The sequence below is a fragment of the Ostrea edulis genome, chromosome 3 (genome assembly GCF_947568905.1).
Source record: "Ostrea edulis chromosome 3, xbOstEdul1.1, whole genome shotgun sequence".
Taxonomy (NCBI): domain Eukaryota; kingdom Metazoa; phylum Mollusca; class Bivalvia; order Ostreida; family Ostreidae; genus Ostrea; species Ostrea edulis.
The window spans coordinates 72,866,647-72,889,964 of NC_079166.1; the positions used below are offsets into that span (position 1 = coordinate 72,866,647).

Below are 23,318 nucleotides of genomic sequence, written 5' to 3' on the forward strand. Positions count from 1 at the left end.
ATAAATCATACAGATTGAAACTACAACTTTGATAAATTAAGGATATTCATATCTGGTTAAACTATTTGAAATAAACATGTGACACTAGTACTGTAATGGGATATCAGATCATTTACAACATATTTTTCTACAGTAGGGTTCTTGACAGGAAGTCAAGGTTGAGGTTAATCTATGATATACGGTTTGAAATGTCACACAGCTTTGCACAGAACGTTTCGTTTCAATAATTATCAGAATGAAAAACGTTAAGAAGTAAAGCACAAAATTAAAGCTCCACTTTGTGAATTTGTAGATGCATAAATCTTTTTTCTTCATTATAAGACAATAGTATGAGTATTACATGTATCTGATATTTGCTTAGATATACTGCTGTAGTGGTTAGATAAAGGTACAATGATTTTTTTTGTTAACTAATTAATGCAGGCTTTGATATAAAATAAGAAGAAGGTGGACAGATTCAATGTAATAATTGTAATTAGTTCTGTTTTACTGTTGCTTTATCACAAAACCAGAAAAAAAATCACAATTTTGAAAATTTCGACAGACAGTTTTGTATACCTTGTTTAGTTCAGGCACAATCATAAAATGAGTTACTTATCAAAATCTTCTGTTGTATCAAACACACCCTATTTGCAAATGTTGGACTGCTCCATTGTTTCTGTATAATGGAATTTCCAACTTCAGCAAAAGTTTTCATCACTATCTTTTAATATGGTGATAGATATTCCCTTTATCCTGACAGGGCAGGCCTTCATAGCATGGGAACTTGTCACTTTTACAATGAGTATTGAAAATTATGAAATAAAGAAAGAAATATTTATAATACATCATATCCGTTTTAATCTACATTGTTCATTCAGGGTAAAGTATAGATAAATGAACACTAAAATACATATCTTAAATCTTTAGTTCATTGGCTATTATCATTATGCTAGCAAACATTTCACTGTGTTTATTTTGATTTTTTGAAAATGTCATTTATCATGCTTTGGAAATTATACAAGCAACACTAAAGGTGTGGTATCTGCACATTGAAAACATTAAACCACATGCTCTGTTCTGAATGTCCGCTGATCTTAAAACCGAATTCATCATAATGACACCACAATTGTAATACTTTTATAATTTGTAAATTGCTATCAAATTGAATTCTATTGAATACCAAAAATATCAATAAGTCAATCATTTCATCAGTATACTTTTTGGTGTACTAGTACATAAGTGAAGAAGGGAAAAGCAAATAATTTTGTCAATAAACTAATCAATGGATAATCAATAAAATCAATCAGATTGGTAGTAGTTCATGTTTATTCTAATGTACATAATCATTTTATTTTTACAACTTTGAAAAACTAAAACCAATAATAAATCAATGAAATCAATCATAATTCTGAGAAAAAAAATCAATATGCCATTTTTTTCATTAGTTGTGCAATCTGTTTTAGTGTGTACTAGTACGTACAGATAAAAGAAAATGATTGATTAACTGATCAATAGATTTTCAATAAAATCAATCAGATTGGTGGTAGTTCATGATTATTTGCACATTTACAAAACAACAGAAACATATCACCTATCTGCTATGACTTTGAAAAACTAAAACCAATAATAAATCAATGAAATCAATCAAACTTTTGAATTTAAAAAAAAAATTTGGGTTGAGGCCAACAAAATTTTTAGAGGCCAAATTTGAGGTCAGACCAACTTTTGAGGCCAGGCCAAAATTTGGGACGGAGCATAATTAGAGGCCAAAATTGGGGCCAGGCCAATTTTGAGGCCAGGCCAGGCCAATGGGGCCAGGCCAGGTTTTATAGTATGCCTGTGACGTGCGATTATTTCTGGAATTTCCCAGTTGTTTATTGTTCATAGGGGTGTTTCCATAATTTAGGAGATTCAAATTGCGTTATATACATAACATAGGAACTGTTCGCCTGTCTATGCGGGATTTATAAAGGTCAGATTTGCTAGTCACAATATATAAACAGTGCGACATTTAACTCTGGACACGACAAAAGTCCGGAGTTTCGCCAACCCTTTTATTAAGGATACAAATAAACCCTTTACAAAAAAAGATGGGATTTTATGTTCACAAGACATGCACCAACATTTACACTTGTACCTATTGTAGTTTTTAAGATATTTCACCTGAAATCAAAAAATCCCATGGGATTTTGGAGGGATTTTTAATCCCACTTGGGGGATTTTCACTCCCACCAAAAATCCTATGGGAGAAAAAATATAATTTCTCCCATAGGATTTTAACTCCCATATTTAAACTTAATATGGGATACAATGTCCCATAGGAGGAAATGTCCCAAAATAAACATGAAATGGCAGTAAATATCCTATTTGAGCATGAATGGGAATAGATATCCCAAATAAAACACAGGATGGGATTTTTATTCCATGAATATAACAATAAAACAGAAAATTGTATCTTAAAAAGTGTTGTTTGTCATGATTCTTAAAATGTACTTAAAAGCCAAGGCATGACATTAATTTTTAAATATATATAGTAATTATAAACTCTTATGTGTAGGCCTATGTGTTTGTGAATAAATGTCTAAAAAACATGAGAGATAATAAAGGATATTAGAGCTCTGCATTACTAAACTTTTCCCCATGCAATTTTAATTGTATACATATAACCCTTGCACAAAAATATCCATATAAAATTGGACGGGATTATATTATTGCAACAAGCAGACAAGAACACTATGAAATACTCATTCACACATGGGCACTGTAAGTTAATGTAAATATATAGTATGTGCATGTATAAATATATATACATGCACATACTACATGTATCTATTTACATCAACTTCCATTGCCCGTGCATTCACATGCAGTTGCTCACATTCACTATTCACAACCCTTCATATGTCGTCAGGTGTTAAAATATGTTCACAGGAACCGGTAATTTTGTCAGTGTATTAATAATAGTGTGGGTATATACCGTACCATCCCCTAATCAGCTGCTATTGGGGGGGGGGGGGGGGGGGACCTACAAGGGCTGATACTTCACTCAAAACTTCGTTTCAAAATAGTTCTTAAAATTATCGTCACCCACCATCCTTGTGGTTTTATAAAGGGTAGCGGTATTATTACTACATATTAAATTACCAGTTCCTGCGATATGTTGTTGAATTACGGAATAGGCCTAGCTTACAACTTGTTTACATATTCTAAAATTAGTGTTAAGTGCTTACGGTGAAAGATGAACTCTGCTAGGTGATGCTAAGTTGTTTAGTGAACCGAATCAGACATCTCAAATAAGATTCTCGATTATTTAACAACACAAGAATCGTTTTACAAAATGCATGCTTCGGTCCATCTTTCCCTCCCTTCTACAATCGTATTCATTCTCAAGTCAAAGTACTTTCTCCGATTGCTACCATTACCTTAAGCGTCGAAAAGACTTTGACAGGCGTGTCCGAATAAACGGTTAACAGACGTCTCGACTCTAGGGAAGTTCGGCTCTAAGTGTTCTAAACATCTCGAGCGATTTTATAGTGATAAACTTCTATGATTTTCGACATTTGTGTATCAATGTTTTATGAATATTGTAGACTTTTTTACTCATAAAGCAAAGCAATGTTATCGCAAATTTTTAGGTCTACTTACAAATGTATTAACCCCGAGATCCGCCACTAATTAGTTACACAAGTTGTGTGGTTACAACAGTCTTCACTTATCATTTTAATTTCATTGGATGATAAAATAGATGACGTTAATATTTTGAATACCTTGTATACGCAAAAGAATTTAACTATACGATGTTTCAATCTGATTAAAATCAGATCCTCGATCCGCTCCTCTTTTTTTTTTTCTTGTCGCTACACGAAAAAAAAAGGAGCGGATCGAGGATCTGATTTTAATTTGATTGTACGATGTTTATTTTTCAAATTATAACTTCAGTGGCGAATGGGCGGATCCCCCGTCCCATTCCCATCCCTCACTACTTACTTACTTAGTCCTCTTCGTGCTTGTCAGCACATAAGGCCGTCACCAGAGACTTCCATGTTGGTCTGTCTTTCGCCCATTTTTGGACCTGTCCCCAACTCCAGTTGTTATCTTTCATTTCTTTCTCCACCGATCTTCTCCAGGTCTCTCTTGGTCTTCCTCTCTTTCTCTTGCCAGTTGGTGACCATTTCAAAGCTACCCTTGGGATGGAATTTGGGTACATTTTGCATACATGTCCTATCCACAGCCATTTTCTCTTTCTGGTCGTCTGGGATAGAGGAGTGGTGTTTGTCCTTTTGTACAGTTCGTCATTTGAGATGGTGTTAGGCCAGAAGATGCACAATATTCTGCGGAGACATCGGGTCTGAAATACATCCAGCTTGTTGGAAATAGACTTGGTTACTTTCCAAGATTCAGCACCATATAGTAGGACCCCAAGCACGTTGCTCTTGAAGATCTTAATTTTGGTGTTGGTGCTAAACTTTGTTGACCTCCAGATGTTCCGCAGAGCAGCATACGCTCCTGTGGCTTTAGAAATACGAGCTTGTACATCTGCCTCTGAATCCCCATCAGTGGTGATCTTACTTCCTAGGTATGGGAAGTTGGTGACATCTTCGATGTTTGTGCCATTTAAGGAGATTGGTTCCTCTGATATGGTATTGACCTTCATGATCTTGGTTTTGGAGCACGCATAGTACTAATTATTTCCCCAGCCACGTAATGACCAGATATACACGACTATTGAATGTAAAGCACTGTTCAGTCATTGTGTACTCCCAATTAATTAACAATCTACCCTCGTAAATCATAATTGTTACGCTTCGTTGGACATGAAACCTTAAATCAATCCATTGACACTACTTAGTCAACGATTTTGTATTGTGATACATTTCTATGATTTCGGACATTTATATATCAGGATTATCTGATTTATTTATCAGTGTTCAAAAAGCAAAGTACATGTAACGTTACAACGATTTTATACCTACTTCTTATAATACCCCCTGGATCCGCCACTAGCTAAATTAATTCTGGTGATGCCTATAACAGCGGTACATGTATTCACCTATCATTCTAACTTATTGAAAGTTAAAATAAATGTAGATATAATGTAAACATTTTGAATACTATATATATATATATATATATATATATATATATATATATATATATAAAAAGGCATGCCTTCATCATATGATGTTATGATGTTTATTAACTTTAGTGGTGGATAACCGAGAACGACACCCCACCCCTACTTCGCACAATTCAATTTCTAATATTGACAAGCGGCCCATTTTGACCAGATAGACATTACCCTTGAACGTAAAACACTGATCAGTCATTGTGTATTTCTAATAAACAAACTTCATCATTGAATACAGACCGTTATGTTGCCACTGACACTACTTAGTCGTGAGTTGTTTTGTACGTGATAAATTCCTATGATCTTTACTCGTATGTTTCATTGCTTATTTGGAGTTTTTATTTGTTTGGTTTTTCCCCCTTCTTCTTCTTCTTCTTCTTCAAGAGCAAAGTATTGATATTGCAGTTTAACCCCCTGGAACCGCCAGTTATTAGGTAGACGTATTGTGTTGATCTACTAATTAGGTAAATGAAGTCAATGGATATCTGCGGTAATATTTAGCGTTATTCACTTAATATTAGCTTCCTAATATTAATCATTAATCAATTATGATTAAACCTATTATGCCTAATCATTTTGAAAGTTGAAATAAACAACGTTAACATTTCGAATACTTTAAATATCTAGGATACATAATCATGCGAGGATTATTTTTTAATATTTTGAAATTAGAAAAACAACTTTAGAGGCGGAGGGGCGGAAGCCATCCCTCTTCCTGCAGAATTTATGGTCCAAAATTGACAAAAGGCTCGTTTTGACCAGATAGAAATGGCACTTTCAAACGGAAAATATTGGTCAGTCATTGTGTACTTCCAATTAAAAAAACTACTCCCATTGTAACTCTACTTAGTCCCTGGTATTCTACAATGTACAATTTGAATATTTCATATCTGTGTGGTATAAACAGTCACACGATGTTTAGTTCGGAAATTTAAAAAAAAAATGTAGTGGGGACACTGGTCAGTCATTGTGTATTCCCAATTAACAAACTACCCTTTTAAATCCTACTCGTTACGGTTCGTCAGACATGACAACATATCCGAACTAGTCTTGTATGTATGGATGTACTTGTTTATTGTAATTAAGGTCTGCTTCGCAATGAAAACCTGTTATCATTGACAATTAATTGTTATTCCACTTAGTCATCGATTTTTTATGTGATACATTTCTATGATCACGGACATTTATATATATATCAGGGTTGTCTTGTCAGGGTTTATTTATCATTATTCCAAAAGCAAAGTACTGTTATCACGATTTTATGCCTACTTCTTACCCCTCTGGATCCGCCACTAGCTAGATAATTTTGGTGATGCCTATAACAGCGGTACTCATCTATCATTGTAACATTATTGGAAGTTAAAATACAAGTAGATATAATGTTAACATTTTGAATACTTTACATATATACATGTTAAGGAATTCATCATATGATGTTTATTAACTTCAGTGGTGGATGACCGAGGGCGAACATCCCCCTCTCCCTCGCACAATTCAATTTCTAGAATTGACAAGTGGCCCATTTTTACCCTTGAATGTAAAGCACTGGTCAGTCATTGTGTAATTCCAATTAACGAACTTCACCATTGAGTCCTGACCGTTACGCTTCGTCAGACACTAACCCACTAATACTACCTAGATACTGATTTTGTACGTGATTAATTCCTGTGATCTTTACTAGTATGTTTCATTGTTTATTTGGAGTTTCTATTTGTTTGGGTTTTCTATTTTTTTCTTCTTCAAAAGTAAAGTACTCATATTGCAATTTAACCCCCTGGATCCGCCACTTTTTTTTTAAGTAAACGTATAAATATAATTGTGTTGATCTATAATAATTAGGTAAATGAAGTCAATGGATATCTGCGGTAATATTCAGCGTTATTCACTTAGCTTCCTAACTATATTGAAAGTTGAAATAGACAACGTTAACATTTTGAATAATTTAAATATTTAGAATAGATAATCGTGCGGTGTTTATTTTTGAATATTTTGAAATTTAAAAAAAAACAAAAAACTTTAGCGGCGGAGGAGCAGAAGCCACCCCTCCTCCTGCAGGATTTATGGTCCAAAATTGACAAAAGGCTCGTTTTAACCAGATAGAAATGGCACTTGAACGGAAAATACTGATCAATCACTCTACTTAGTCCCTGATATTCTATACAATGTACAATTTCAATACTTCATATATGTACAGGAAATAATCACACGATGTTTAGTTCGGATATAAAAAAAAAATATAGTGGCCCAACTGGTCAGTCATTGTGTATTCCCAATTAACAAACTATCCTTTTAAATCCTAGTCGTTACGCTTCGTCGGACACGACAACATAACACATTGACCCTAACCGAACAAGTCTTGTAATTAAGGTCTTCTGCTCCCAAATGGAAACCTGAATAAGATATCATTAAGGTCTTCCGTTTCCAATGGAATATTTCGTTGTTCTTGACACTACTTAAATAAAAAAAAATAGTGGTCCCACTAGTCAGTCATTTTGTATTCCCAATTAACAAACTACCCTATTAAATTCTACACGTTACGCTTCGTCAGACACGAGATCATAAGCCATTGACCCTAACCTATCTAGTCTAGTATATATGGGTTTTTTGTTTACTGTAATTCAGGTCCTCCGCTTCCAACTGAATACCTCATTGTTATCTCTGTTATCATTATGGTCTTCCGCTTCCAAAGAAAGATTTCGTTGTTATTTTTGACACTACCTAGAGACATAATCTCGAACATTTATGTATCGATGATTTGTTGTTTGTTGTAGTATTTGGTGGAAGCTTTACTGGAGTTGAAATAGTTACGGTTGATATTGGAAATAGATTTTACAATGAAGAACTAATACTGTCTTCATTACTAGGAAAACTTTAGTAGCGGACTGATCAAAGCACCCACCCTTTCCCCAACCCCTCGACCAGCCATCACGTATAGTTCATTTTCCAAAATATATAGATGCAACACTTGATCGTAAAATAGTGATCAATCAATGCATATTCCTAATCAACAAAATACCTTTAAAAGTGCGACATTTAACTCTGGACACGATAAAAGTACGGAGTTTTTTGTCTATGACAACCACATATTTTCTTCAATAAAAACACTGAAATTTCACTCTGTCATTAAATGTACGTATACGACGCGATCTAATCAAGCCGGCATAGAGGCGCCCCATGCGAGAATTACCCTTATAAAATGTTACATACTTCGGATTTTTATTGAGCTTAATCCTAAATATTGCACATCTAGATAATTTTCCAAAAATATATGAAACTTTTTACTTGTATCAAAATTCTTTCTGTTTTATATCTTCTAAATTTTATCATAGAGTTAACTAACAGTCTCACTTGCGGAATTAAGGGGTGTGGAGATCGCACCCCCCCCCTCCCCCCCATCATTTCAAAGATAAGAATTTAATGTGCTTGAAATTGCTCTGCTTCAATATTTTCTCCCGTAAGGGAGGGGGACAACCCCTCCCGAACCACCCTAACCGTGATTCGGTTAGTCCTCAATTGCAAAGCCCCTGTAGTCCAATATCCAGTATCCAGTTAATGTAGGGCTTTTACATGTAATATGTATATCAGATATGTTTTATCCCGTGGGGATCCGGTGTTGTATCATAGACCCCCCCCCCCCCCCCCCCCCCCCGGAAAAACGGGCCCGGAATTGCGCCCCAGCATATAATTTCCCCTATGTACAAAATCAGTATAAAGTCTCTCCTTTGGCGGAAAAATCGCCCTGGTATATATAGAACCCCCCCCCCCCCGTTTCCGGATTTCATTTGTTATAATAGTTTAAGGAAATAGATATGCGCTCATTAATATTACGATATTCATAAAACAAACGAATATGTTTTGTTGTTGACATGATGAAGTTGGATTTACACGCTGAAAACTTTGAAATGCATATTGTAAATACAATATGCTTACCGAAATTCTTTAACGATGGTCAATATAAGTAGGATTTTTCGTAAAAAATCGACTATAAGATGTATAATTAAAATATTTGAAAAGTAAAATAGATGAACTGTATAAATAAAAGTAATTAAATTTTCTCGTTTATTTAAATTAAAAAAATCATTTAAGTTCTTCCCAACTTTACTAATTCAAATGTTAGATACTAGTAAATAACGATAAAGACTTAAGATGTCTGAATGAATTTTGATATACCATTACACAATTTGAGCAATTTCCTTTTTATAAAATATCATAAGATGATGATTGTTCACGACACACACACACAAAAATAATCAGAAGAATTACTGGGTCTAAATAAGCAAGAGAATTCTAGTAATAGAAATGGAAACAGATACATAGCTAAAATGTAAGAATGGGGGTGTACTGTCATTTAGGGGGAATTTCTATACTGGGACGGTTTTTCCAAGGGGGGTTGGGTTGGGTTGGACCCGGGTTAATTCTTCGTAAGGGGAAATTCTATTCCAGGCCCATCTTTCCGGGGGGAATGTCTATCCCGTGCCCGTTTTTTCGGAGGGAAAGTCTATGCGGGGGAAAATCTTATGCTTTACAACACCGGGTAGAATAGGTCCTCAGTACTCCTTGCCGGTCGTAAGAGACGACCCAATGGGACAGTCCTTCGGATGAGAACGCAAAAACCGAGGCCCACTGTCTCAACTTCTGTGGCACGATAAATTCCCTCCCTGCTCAAAGGCCGTAAGCACCGAGCATAGGCCTATGTTTTCAGCCCTTCACCGGCAATGGTGACGTCTTCATATGAGTGAAAAATTCTCGAGAGGAAACTTAAACAATATCCTATCAATCAAATCTGAGTCTGTTTTCATATCCATGTAACGTGTGTCTCTAGTACTTAACACATTCTAAGGAACTAAAGATCATGCACCCAATGTTGGGAATGAACTAAGTAAACTTAATTTGTACACTTTTAATGCGATATAGTTTTAGACTTTTTTTTTCATTAATGTATATTAAATATGCGCATGCCAAATGTACAGCTTTTAAGAATAAAGATATGCAATCAAAATACTTTAGAGAGTACTGGTGCTAGTTTTTGCAATAAAAAGAAGAGAGAAAAAAGCGGGAGCTTTCATAGGCTTTGTCCCCTGGAACCACCCAGGACTTTGTCCTGGACTTACTGAGGTCTAAAGGCGGTCTTTAGACCCACACACCAAGCAATTTCTCCGGGCCCCAAACTGAAATATTGCACCCGCCTCTGAATACAATACATAATTCATGGTTATCTTGCTTTAAAATCAACAAATGTAAATTCATGTAATACTACACAATTGTCTATTACTTGAATGTGGCCATTTGCATGGATCTTGAGAGATAATTCAATTATCCCCTAGATTATAACGCGAGAGTCTGAAGGATAGAGCCAGTCAGACAGCAGAAAGGCATGCGCATGTGCACGCGTGTAGAGTCTTCTTTTCCAATATAATTTCATACTAGAGCATTACACACCCGTTTTTATTTGTCAAACTGCGTTTTGGAAATCTTAAAATCTTCAATTCAAAATACCCAGTCTTCGATGATTCGGGCTGTATGAACTTCGTAATATCAGGGGCGGGTCCAGGAAATGCGGTTACAGGGAGGGGGCGCCACTTTATGAGGCAGGGGGTCTGGGGGCCGCCTTGAGGCCCACAGTGGATCCAGAGCAAAGCGCTGGTGGAGTTCAGGGGGGCGAAGCCCCTGGAAGCTCCGGGATTTTACAGGGCTTGAAATATGTCTCCTATTTAGTCATTTGTGAAATTAATAAAATGACTCAAATTTTATGGGTTTTAGAACAAAATTAAGTTCTCCCAATAAAGTAATGCAAGAAATCAAAAGATTTTGTCATTTATTTCTCCGGGAGTGGAAGAAATTATTGCTTCTTTTATCGTTTAGTACATTTTTCTAAACAAGATACCGCGATTTACCTTAAATTTGAAAATTTTAGGTGGGGGGGGGGGGGGGTTGCACTGAATATAGGTGTATGGAAATGTATAGATCTATGTACGTGCATTTTAATAACCAATTGGGACTTCACTTCAGAATAACACAACTGGGACTAAAGCATGCCATTCCTAACACTAAAAGCTGGTATGAATCCCCCCCCCCCCACTCGCTTATATACCCTACAAAATTTACCTGCAATATTACATAGTATTTATTAATGTCAATTATTATAAGTTCTTTTCATTAAAAACATGGAATTTACAAATGGATGAAAAATACAAATTTCACTACATAGACTTAGGTGTACAAGTGGTTTTCGTCAAGTTTCCTCACTCATTTTTCATCTTGAAAGCTTTCTCCCTGCAAAAAATTGGTGTGTCCTGCTGAAACTTGATATATCTACGTTGTTTTCAAGTAGTTTCCGCAACGAAAATTTGCTGAAAGCTGATCAGTTTACGCAAATTTCGGTTTGCAGAAACTGTTCTGTTTTAGTATGCACATTGCTATACTGATAGTCTACCGCAAAGTTTTGATAAGTTTCCGCAATATTTTAGTTCTGTATCAGTTTGTACAATATGGTGTATACCAATTTTCAGCTTTGTGGAAACTTACTGAGACTTTATCATCGCCATGTAATTATAATAGGATGTTTGTGTTGCAATCAATATATAGAATTTTTAAAAAGATAACTGAAAACACTCGGACTAAATGCAAAGACAGCCTGTTACATGTATATTATAATTTGCGGAATGTGTTTTTCCCCTTTCGTTGTTAGTCTCACCCCCTCCCTTTGGAGGGATGGTGGTGGTGGTGGTGTCCATTAATTTGTACTAATGAAGTATCACCTATAAGGTGTCAGTATATTCTGGTAGATTATTGCAATATACATCAGTGGCGGATTTAGAAGGGGCGCAGGCGGAGAAATAAATGACAAAATCTTTTAATTTTTTTAATTACTTTATTGGGAGAACTTAATATTTCCCCCAAAAAAACCTTAAAATTTGGGTCATTTGATTAATTTCACCTTATTAAAATGATAGAAAATACATGTAGTACAAATGACTAAATAGGAGAAATATTTCAAGCCCCATAAAATTTGTAAAACCCAGGAGTTTCCGGGGGCTTCGCCCCCTGGGTCCCAACCAGGGCTTCGCCATGGACCCACTGCCTCATAAAGTGGCGCCCCGTAACCACAATTCCTGGATCCGCCCCTGTACATGTAGATATGAGGAGATACTGTCTGTATAAGTTGATAGCTCATCAAACGCACCTCCTGCGATGTGAAAGTGAAAATAGCTGCAATCCTCGCCGGCGGAATTATGGTAAGGTTCAATTTCAGCAACTATTTGCGATAATGTGCTCCACGAAGATTTCCTTAAAGATTACAATTATTCCAAATGAACCCTGTGCTTCCTAATCCCCGTAATGTAGTTCTTGTTCATCAGTGGCGGATCGAGAGGGTTGTAGTCACTCCACTTTACTTCCATAGTTTTAAACAAAACTGGTCATTTTACCAGTTTGCGATATTCACCCATCTTTGGGGCCGGGGCGGAATAGGCACAAACTTGGGTCGCAATCCGCTCATCCTTTAAACAATTCCTGGATGCGCCCTTGCCTGCACAGGCACCTTAAATATGGATATTACTACCCCCCCCCCACCTTTTTTCATATTTTTTTTTGGTGGGAATAATTTCTCTGAAATGTATGAATTCGTAGTCTATTTCATCCCTCTTTCGATTCATGTAATCGTTTCACGCATTTTTGTAAGCTTTAGAGATTGGCCTTCTACCGGTATAGAGATTGGCCTTCTACCGGTATAATAAAATTCATTTTATTATATACCAGTAGAAGGCCAATCTCTAAATACATGTATCCATACTTCCGGTGCCTGTGCCCTTGCCCGTGGAGAACAATACGTAAAGTGCACTTGTAAATATATTACCATTTTGTCTGTAATGATATTTACGGGTGTATTCAATACCACCTCCTAATAAAAACACGGGTGGGGGTGGGGGGTGGGGGTGGTGGTATCGTATAGACTCTCATTATTATCATTACAGACAAAATTACCGGTTCCTGTGATTAGACAAATATTGATTTATGTTCACAAAATAAAAATTAAATCAAAATCGGAACCAGGAAAGCTTAATTGATTCCCAACTACATGGAAATGGACATAAGATTTTAATAGTGATATTGTTTAGCTACAGTTCATAATGCATAAGATATAATTGCAAAAGTCTATCTGTTAGTTGGATAATATCTTGTATACAATATAAGAATTTCATAAGTTAACATCAGGGACCTATATACTAACTAGTATATAGGTCCCTGTTAACATCAACACTGTTCCAAGTATCTGATTTAAATCATTACTTCTTTTTACTGGCTAACAATTTATATTTCTATTAATTTGTCTTGAAAATGAAAAATCCATCGTACCACTGGACCTGTTCATAAAATGAAATTGATCCAACTTTGCACCAAAATCACAGATTAAACAGTGGCGGATCTAGACCTCACTCTGTGTGTGTGTCTGTGTGTGTGTGTGTGGAGGGGGGGGGGGGGGCTTTTTTGGTCAAGCAAAGGAGATATGGTTTTGGTATTAAATTTTAATGAAAATTGAAACATCCATACTTCTTCATTATACTAGCCCGAATATTTAGAAATAATTGTCAAAGTGCACAAATGATCTTACAAAGATTTGGCCTAAAAGCAAAATATGCTTGACCTGTACCATTTAAATTGGTTTTAAAAGTGTTTCGGGTGTTTTCCCCCAAAAAGTCACTAAAATGATTTTAAAAGATTTGAGATGACCTTATAGAAATTAACAAATTTTGCACTAATCAAAATTTATAATCCATAGTTTTGAAATGTTTGAGTGGAGTATGAATGGTTGGTATGAGTGATTATATATCAATTGTACATCTTACCTTTAAAAGTATATATTATGATGCACTTAATTTCTATTTGTACAAATAAATAAAAAAAAATTAAGTCTAAAAAAAAATAATTTAAAAAAATTATTATAAACCGAGGATTAATGTGCATTAAATTATACTTTGTTGTACAATATGAAAAAGGTACAAATTAAACAAATATTAGAAAGAGATTACATATCTTAATGGTAGTATAAGTTAACCACATTCACTAACTGCAAAATTGTAGCTCTCTGAGAAAATATTGGGACAGATCTGTACCAATTAATATTTTCTTAGTGAGCTACAGTTCTGCAGCTATGCATTCACATGATTATGAATCTCACAATATTTCATATGAATTTAAACGTAAAAATTAAAATGTATCCTTTGCCTTTGTATTGGGTGATGTATATTGCAACATAATTTTCAATGTTCATGCTGAGAATTGCTTTGCCATTATTTTCCAAATATCACCATATAAGCCTACAATATTACATATTATGTATCAAATGAATTATTTATAATATTGACTGAAATAGCATGATATGTTGATCATGATATGAAATGCTTATAAAAGTATTAGATGGCAAATTACAACCTCACAAAGTCATTCACCCAGTAATTGTAGATAAGGAACAATGAGAAACAAAGCCAGGGGCTTGCTGAGCTGTAAACAACATCCCATGTGTATTATACACAAAGGGATTAGTTGGGGTAAAAGTCACAAGACAAAACCTGGGTACAGATATAAAAAAAAAATGGACAAAATGACCATGCAAGGACAAAGTCAATATTAGAAGTTTATTAAAGCATAATAACAAAATGTCACAGGACATAATACTGATTTTTATATAAATTCAGGGGGGAAATCTGTTCCTTTTGTAAAGTTTACAAAAATGCATGTGTAAAATATATGTTATATTTTTTATGATATTGTTTTTCAATTTTAAACTATAGATTTTGATAATTATTATTAAATGCTTATTCCTTTTATCATATCTATTGCAAAATATGAATTAAAATAGGATTTTCTTTTACTGATATAGAATACTAATAGGCTTTGTAATCATTGGGTTTACAAATTGCTACACAAGATCTGACATTTTTCACATAGCTTCTGCGTGCATGCATGTCATTTGATTCCATATCAACATATCAATTAATAAGCAAGATTCAAAATGTGAAATTACTTCGAAAAAAAAAAAAACACAACAAAAAACTTGATGACTGATAATCTATAATATGCATGATAGTTCAAATTTTCTTATATCAAATGATATATGTCAGAACAATCAATTTGCTATTATTGTACGTACATGTATATGCTTTCATAATTTTGCTGTTGTGTGATAATGAAATATTGTCAAATTTAAAAAAAAATGTGAAATTACAATTTAGTGTCCTTAGGTTTGTAATCAAGAATGAAGGAGTAAATGATAACCCAGTGGTGGATCCAGAGGGGGTGATGGTTTAGGAAATTTTGCTAAAATAAAGTAAAAATAACACATTTTGAGGGTGGACCCCCCTCCCTTGATAATCCGAAATTAATGGTAAAATTCCCCTCTCTCAAAAATTCCTGGATCCATCCCTGTAAGCATTAGACAATCATTAATTTGTCATTCCATTATTCATAATTTCTTCATTGGACACATGGAGGCCAACTCTCACATGTGTGTATATAGACATAATTCCAATTATTTTGAAAATAAAGAGGTCAAAGTACCAAATTGAATTCAATATAAAATATATAAAGAATATCTTATCATGGATATAAAGATTAAAACATTTCAATCATGTTAATTAATAGATTTTTAGGTCAATTGATTCTCTCATGTGACCTATTGCTAGTGGTCAGCTTCTGTTGTGACAGTAAACAAAACATCAAGCTTGTAAATATCATGATTCCTAGGGTAGAAATTCTGACTCCAGGAGGAACCAAACTTGATATATAGTGTTTATGTGTAAAACATTTAAATTTAGATAACATCTTCCTTAATGCTATTGATGCTTTTAGGTAAAGAAGGAACATGTAATTGTAAATTTCATGACCTCGATCAGTGATAATAATAATAAAATTTATATACATGCAGCCTTATATAAAACAGTGTATTACTCTAAGGTGCTTTACACAATCTGATTAAAATAAGATCTCTGATCCGCTCCGTTATTGTTATGTCGTTTCAATAAGATCTTTGATCCGCTCCGTTATTGTTATGGAGCGGATCAAAGATCTTATTTATAACAATAATGGAGCGGAACAAAGATCTTATTTTAATCAGATTGTGCTTTACAAGGGCAAGAAGAGGAATGCAACAATAAAATAGAATTAAATGACATTATGACATTTTATACATGTATCTGTAAATTAAATTATCAAAATAAAACACTATGATTAAGATCAATAGCTAAAAGTTGGTTGGTTTTTGGGTTTTTTTTTGTTTTGGTATTTGATAATTAAAAACACAGTTTCTATATACATGTTAGAATCTAAAGGTTTTGATACTAGCTTTAAAATAGATGGAACCAAAATGGTCATAGTAATCACATGTCTTTATGATTTAAAAGAACCCTTCTTTAATTTTGTTGACACTAGAATATTATAAATGATGGATGCATTGTCAAGAAAAACAGAAAGAGATGTACAAAAATTGTGACACTTGCAACTCCAGGGTTCTGATTCAAGGTCAGATCCAAATAGTGTTAAAAGTGTATATCAAGTTTATAATTGTAAAATGTTTCATCAGTATAGACGCTTTTGGGGGAATGAATTACACCTTATATTATACTTCTACTGAATATTAGAATTTAGCATATAAATGCATGCCTAGAGCAAGAAAAGTTACTGTATTATTTAGATTTCATTCATATTGAGGTTAGTAATACTTTTAACTAAATAACTCAGGTGACTGGTAAGGTCAGTGTCTTGTTGATATTTTTGATGTGTGTATGCATGTACGTGTATGTGTGCGTGTGTGTGTGAAATACAAAAAAATCCATAAAGATTTGTTTCAGAGTTTTGAGTAGTGATCAGTTTTAGCAATCATCAACAGCTAGGGTATGAATCTGTACACTCATCTTTGTTAATTTCTAAAAAGACTTAAATTGCATTTCAAAAGTAGTCAAGTGTTATGTGAAGGAGATTTGAGGAACATATGTTCCTGCTAAATGTGTGTGATCATACATTTGGGGTGTCAATGGATGGAAAATCATCTGAAGATCGAAGTTTTGAAGAAATTGAAATACTTTTTTGAATATTAATCTTATTTTCATTCTAAAATCATGTACTCAAAGGAATTTTCTTTCATTTACATATGTAAGTGCATTAAATTGAATTATTTTTCTATTTCTGACTTACATTTAAAACAGTTATGTTTGTCATTTTGTTTCTCAAAGTAGAAAATATTTTCATGTAGATTTTTCTTCCAAGATTATTATTCCTTAGATTTCAATTTAGAACATTCAAGTAAAAGAAAATAAGACTCTAAAAAAGGAGGTCTCCATGTGAATTGAGAGAAAGAAACGGAAATTATAAATTCTGTGGTGACATTAAATTTCATTTCATAATTTTGCCAGCTATAATAAGGTATGATATGAGATTCAGGGTGGTACATTTATGTGCATACATGTACCTTGTATCTCCAATTGAAAATTGATTGCTTTAAATCAATTTCAACATTATGAATATCCTACAAAAGTAAAACATAATGATTTAAAGTTTAAAAAACACATTGTTTCACTCCTGAAACCTTGACCTCACATGGATATATATTGGTATTTAGTGTTGGTAGGTTTTGGTTCTTTTTGGGTGGATTTTGGATAATGTAGTGAATTTCAGTTAGTTGTAGCACAGTAACATGGAGTGATCGAGCTTGCTTGCTTCCTGATATCTAGTCAATCACTTTTAAAGACATACATATTTTTCAAACTCGCATTGCACATATTTGTTTACATTTTTGGTAGGAGTGTTTTATATGCTCACTATATATGTCATCTTCATATATAGATGTGTAATTGTTTGAAAAAAGAGGAGACATCTAAATTCCTAATAAAAATGATAATTACATTTAAATCATAATTGTGCACTTCATGTACTTTTTACATGCAAAATCATTTCATATAATTATATGTTTTTTGTACTTTCTGTCCATATCTGTAAATCTGTCTGTCACAAAGTCTTAAATTGTGCATTAAAATGCTTCTCCTCCTGTATGGATAACTGATAAACTTGAAACTTTGTACAATGCTTCATTGCCATTTGCAGATGTGCACATTGTTGGGAGAGGATTTATTGTTATCCTAAAAGTTATAGTGGTTCGATCCAAGAGGGATGCGGGTGTAAAATAGCTTGTGACCATTTCTCCTAGTTGCAAACATATTGGAGAGTCTTGAATTTTTTTTTTTTTTTTTTATACAATACTTCATTATCATTTAATGATGTCTAGATTTCTCTGACCCAGGAATCTAATATTTTCTTAAAATCTACAGTGAATCAAAAACAAGTATTTTAAGTGTTGTTTTTTTTACCCTTTATTGAATAATCTTTGTAAAATTGCATGTGCAAAAGTAAAGATGCTTTGAAAATTCAATTACAAAATTAAACATTTCACTGGTTTGTTAATAGGTACTCACTACACTAAAGCTTTATGACACTATGTTACAAGATGGCGATTTAAATGTTTTGGGAAAGTATTTGTATTGATCGATTTATTTGTCTATAACACCATAGCTAAGTGGTTAATTAATAAAGCATTGGGCAAGAGAGAGAGAGAGAGAGAGAGAGAGAGAGAGAGAGAGAGAGAGAGCATTGGGCTGGTGAACTACAGATCTTGAGCTCAAATCCACCAGTCTTTTGTTCATGTGTTGAAATAATATTTTTGAAAATCATGTTTTTATCCAAATTTGCATTTTTTGCTGTTTTTGGCATACACACTTATTGTATATCATCAGATCTTTTTTAAAATATTAAATCAATTTGTACTGATTTGAGAAACTATTTCCCGGTGTAGTGAGCCACCTTAAATGTAAACATAAAAAGACTCCAGTCTTTGTTTACATGACACAGCATGAAGGCTAAAATATTGCTTTTATTTCTGCATCCAGAAGGTTAAAATTTTGGCTGTGAACACAGATTCAGTTATACTTTTCATGTTTAACATTTAAAAAAAATGAAAACAAAATTTAAAAAAACAAAACAAAAACGTAAACGTCCTGCTTGAGAATTTTTCACTTGTATGGAGACGTTAACATTGCCAGTGAAGGGCTGCAACATTTAGGTCTATGCTCGTGCTTATGCCCCTTTGAGCAGGGGTGGATTAATATTGTGTCACACATTTAGGTAATGTCATATAACTGTAAACAATGTCTCTAGAGGATTTGGGTGTTGCTCAACCGGAAATTTAATAAATTAATGCATAAGATTGGGTCATACTTCTTTTGGACTAGAACATCCAGGACTGAACTTTCTTAGGGTCGAGATGTCTGTTAACCGTTTATTCGTATTTACCTGTCAAAGTCTTTTTGACGCTTAAGGTATAGGAGAAAGTACTTGACTTCAGAATGAATGTGATTGTCAGAGGGAGAATGATGGACCGAAGCATGCATTTTGTACAATGATTCTTGTGTTGTTAAAACTTCGAGAATCTTGTTGGAGATGTCTGATTCGGTTCACGAAACAACTTAGCATCATCTAGCAGTAGCAGATTTCACCGTAAGCACTTAATTAACACTAATTTTGATATATTGTAACTGTAAGCTAGGCTATTCCAAAATTCCACAACATATCAGAGGAACCGGTAATTTAGCCTGTACATAATGATAAGAGTAGGGGTATATACCACACACCCCTAATAAAAGCACTGGGATTACTGAATCAGAATGACAATTGGGGTGGGGACGATAAAAGCAGAATTTTCGAATTATTTTGAAGCGAAGTTTTGAGTAAGAAATGGTGCCATTCTTTTGGGGTTATTTTTTTCGTTGGGGATGGTACCATAGGGCCTACTATTATTATTACAGACAAAAATACCGGTTCCTGTGAATATTCACACCTGACGACCTGTAAAGGGTTGTAAATAGTGAATGTGAACAGCTGCATGTAAATAAGTTAGTGTTCTAACTGCATAATTTAATACCGTTCAATTTTATTCTAATATTTTTGTGATAGGGTTATATGTATACAATTAAAATTGCATGGGAAAGAGTTTAGTAATGCAGAGCTCTAATATAATTTAATTTCTCATGTTGTTTAGACATTTATCCATTAACACATGTATAGGTCTACATAATTTAGGAGTGTAATTACTAGATATAAAGTTAATGTCATTCCTTAGCTTGCAAGTACATTCTTAAGAATCATGACAAACAACACTCTTTAAGATACAATTTTCTGCTTTATTACTATATTCATGGGATAAAAGTCCCCATCCTGTGTTTTATTTGGGATATTTATTCCCATTCATGCTCAAATAGGATATTCACTGCCATTTCATGTTCATTATGGGACATTTCCTCCTATGGGACATTGTATCCCATTTTGAATTTAAATATGGGAGTTAAAATCCTATGGGAGAAATTAAATTTTTTCTCCCATGGGATTTTTGGTGGGAGTGAAAATCCCCCAAGTGGGATTAAAAATCCCTCCAAAATCCCATGGGATTTTTTGATTTCAGGTGAAATATCTTAAAAACTACAATAGTTACAAGTGTAAATGTTGGTGCATGTCTTGTGGACATAAAATCCCATCTTTTTTTGTAAAGGGTTTATTTGTATCCTTAATAAAAGGGTTGGCGAAACTCCGGACTTTTGTCGTGTCCAGAGTTAAATGTCGCACTGTTTATAATAGATACACGATTTTATGAATTACATATAAAGAGACAATAACATATGTATCTGACGTACAGATTTTTAGTGAGGGAAATATTCGGGCTACGGCGTGATGTCACCGTTTTTACTGGTAGGTACTGTTTTATAGGGCATTTCAAAAAGAATTCCTTGGTAGTGCCTCTCAGTTGACAGACGAAGTTGGCAACCTTGTTGTTTTTATATATAGAGTGGGTTACGGATTTTTATAAAACGTTTATTTTAGGTAATTTTTCGGATCGATGGTATAGGTTAGATTACAAATATGTTATAAAAAGATGATTTATGAAAAAAAAAAGTCGAAAAGGCCCGGGGGTCTATATCGGGGGGGGGGGGGGTCCTGTCCTCGAGCACCTGTGGTGGGATCAGGTGTCTAGGTGCATCTACTAACTTATGGATATTCGTCATCTCCATTGAAAACATTTGACACTATCAAAACCTAAAATTGGGCATACAATTAAGAGTTATATATTGTGCATGATTTCTGTTATTTTCGAAGCATTGTTTTCAGATTCGCGCCCTTTTGGGGAATTACAGGTGAACGTGTTTACACCCACTCTGAATTGACTTTAAATTAATAATGCCTATTTCAAACCAAAAAGAACAATGACTGAAGTAATTTGGGAAATACACTTTATTAGATAGCATCGGAAATGTATAGAGGAGTTGGTGGAAATTACATGCCATTGTATTTGGGTTTTATGTGAAATATATATACGATAGATGTTCTACATATGTACGAAGAATATTTTTCCTATGAACAAATATACATAATGATCGTAAATTAGTATTGACCATGTTCCCACTTTCCAAAAGTTATTCACTGCATTTAAACAATAGGGGAATGCAGTGTGTGGGCCTCTATCATTTAGAACATCAACAGAAATTGGAAATGGTTCAAAAGCGTTCTGCTCGTTACATACACAATAATTACAAAACAAGTAGACATTATCAACATCCTTCAGTTTCCTGCCCTGCCAGAGCGTTGTGTTAAAGTATGTCGCTAATAAAACACAGATTATAGTCTGTGATCTCTTCACAATCAATAGATCAACGATTAAGTCAAACGAGCCTTTATTTACTTTAGGATTAACCTAGTATTAGCACGTTTAAAATGTTCTGTCATTCAAGTATACAAAAGACTCATCCTTATACAATCTTGACTGAATCATACATCCGGTTCATGTTTCATTGCCGCAATTCTATTTTTATTTCTATTTTTCTTATTTTTTATTCCAACATTGATATACTAAAATAGAATCGGGATTTCCTTTCGCTTTCATTTTTTATACCCTGGTGTTATTAATATTGATTTTCGGAAAATTATTTTCTGTATACGAAACCACACGGTAATGTTTTTGAGTATTTCCTTTACATTTACCCTAACTCGAGTTTCTATATCGATTCACGTGTATTTAAAATTTGTAACAGGCGATACTTCTTCAAATAACTAGTTGACAAAACCATACACATCTGCTTCGTGAACACAGATGTTAAAAGACAAACTAACAACCCAACATCATGACAAAAGGGATGACTTCAGCTTCTCCATTGTTAACTTCCTATACTTATGTAGCAATATTCCACTGTCACCTGCACAAAGTGTTTATGTCTCTCTGATAAAATTCAAATCATGACAATGTTGTTCAGGAGATTTTCAAATCCTCCATATATTCCCATGTAAAAAATTAAATCTTCTCATATGATATTGATTTAAAAACAAAACTTGACTTTGTATTACCTGCGGATTCCTGCATATTAATATGATAAATCATTGGATTGCTGCTGTTAATAATTGGATTTTCTAATACTCTTATGCATAGTATAAAACTCTTATATTTAAACAATAAAATGCTTTCTTTGTTGTTTCATCGCATTGCAGAAAAAATCATAACCAACGACGCGGACCCTAAATCTCGATTAGGTAATATAAAACATTGTTCTTCTATAGTGGCCACAGCCTATACCCCGCGGCCACGATTTGAACAAACTTAAGTGTACAATACCCGAGGATGCTTGCTTATAAATATGACTAATTATGCCCCTGCTATTTGCTATTCTTGAGAAGGAGATTGTAAAACATTTCCATCCATGTATCCCTATGTAAAACATTAAACCCCTATAATTATATTCCCATCCTAACCTACATTTACACTTTGTCAAGAAGCTTTCTTATAAGGTTTATATTCTTCTATGTTCGAATGGTTCTTGAGTAAAAGATTCATAAATAACGCACGGTATTTTGGTCTTTCCATGTTTATGTCCCTTGGAATAGGAAATGGCACTTCATTTGAACAAAAGAATAAACCCCTTCACCCAAGGATACTCTTTGGTTAGATTTGGCCCAGTGGACCTGGAGAATACAGGTAACGGATAAATGCTCATTTTACCTTGGAAAGCTTAATTGTATTTTTTAACGTCTCACTCGAGAATTTTTCACTCGTACAGAGACGTTACCATTGTCGGTAAAGGGCTGCAAAATTTAAACCAATACTAGGCGTTGACGGCCTTTAAAC

General features: G+C 34.0%; 2 protein-coding genes across 5 annotated transcripts in view; one reads left to right on the forward strand and one right to left on the reverse strand.

The window, feature by feature from the left end:
• The first annotated feature begins 1,871 nt into the window (after window positions 1-1,871).
• The window catches only part of LOC130052814 (uncharacterized), a 60,758-nt gene continuing 39,311 nt past the window's right edge, over window positions 1,872-23,318 (forward strand). The window contains exon 1 of one of the 4 annotated variants that reach the window (XM_056158864.1): window positions 1,872-1,954. The gene's annotated coding sequence lies outside the window, so the exon portion shown is untranslated. Of the gene's footprint in view, window positions 1,955-20,770; window positions 20,897-23,318 lie in introns of those variants that run through there. The other 3 variants (XM_056158867.1, XM_056158866.1, XM_056158865.1) reach the window with 3 other exon arrangements.
• Window positions 3,974-4,636, reverse strand: LOC130053642 (uncharacterized). Its single transcript, XM_056161012.1, has one exon. It carries the CDS (start codon window positions 4,634-4,636, stop codon window positions 3,974-3,976), a length of 663 nt encoding a protein of 220 aa, XP_056016987.1.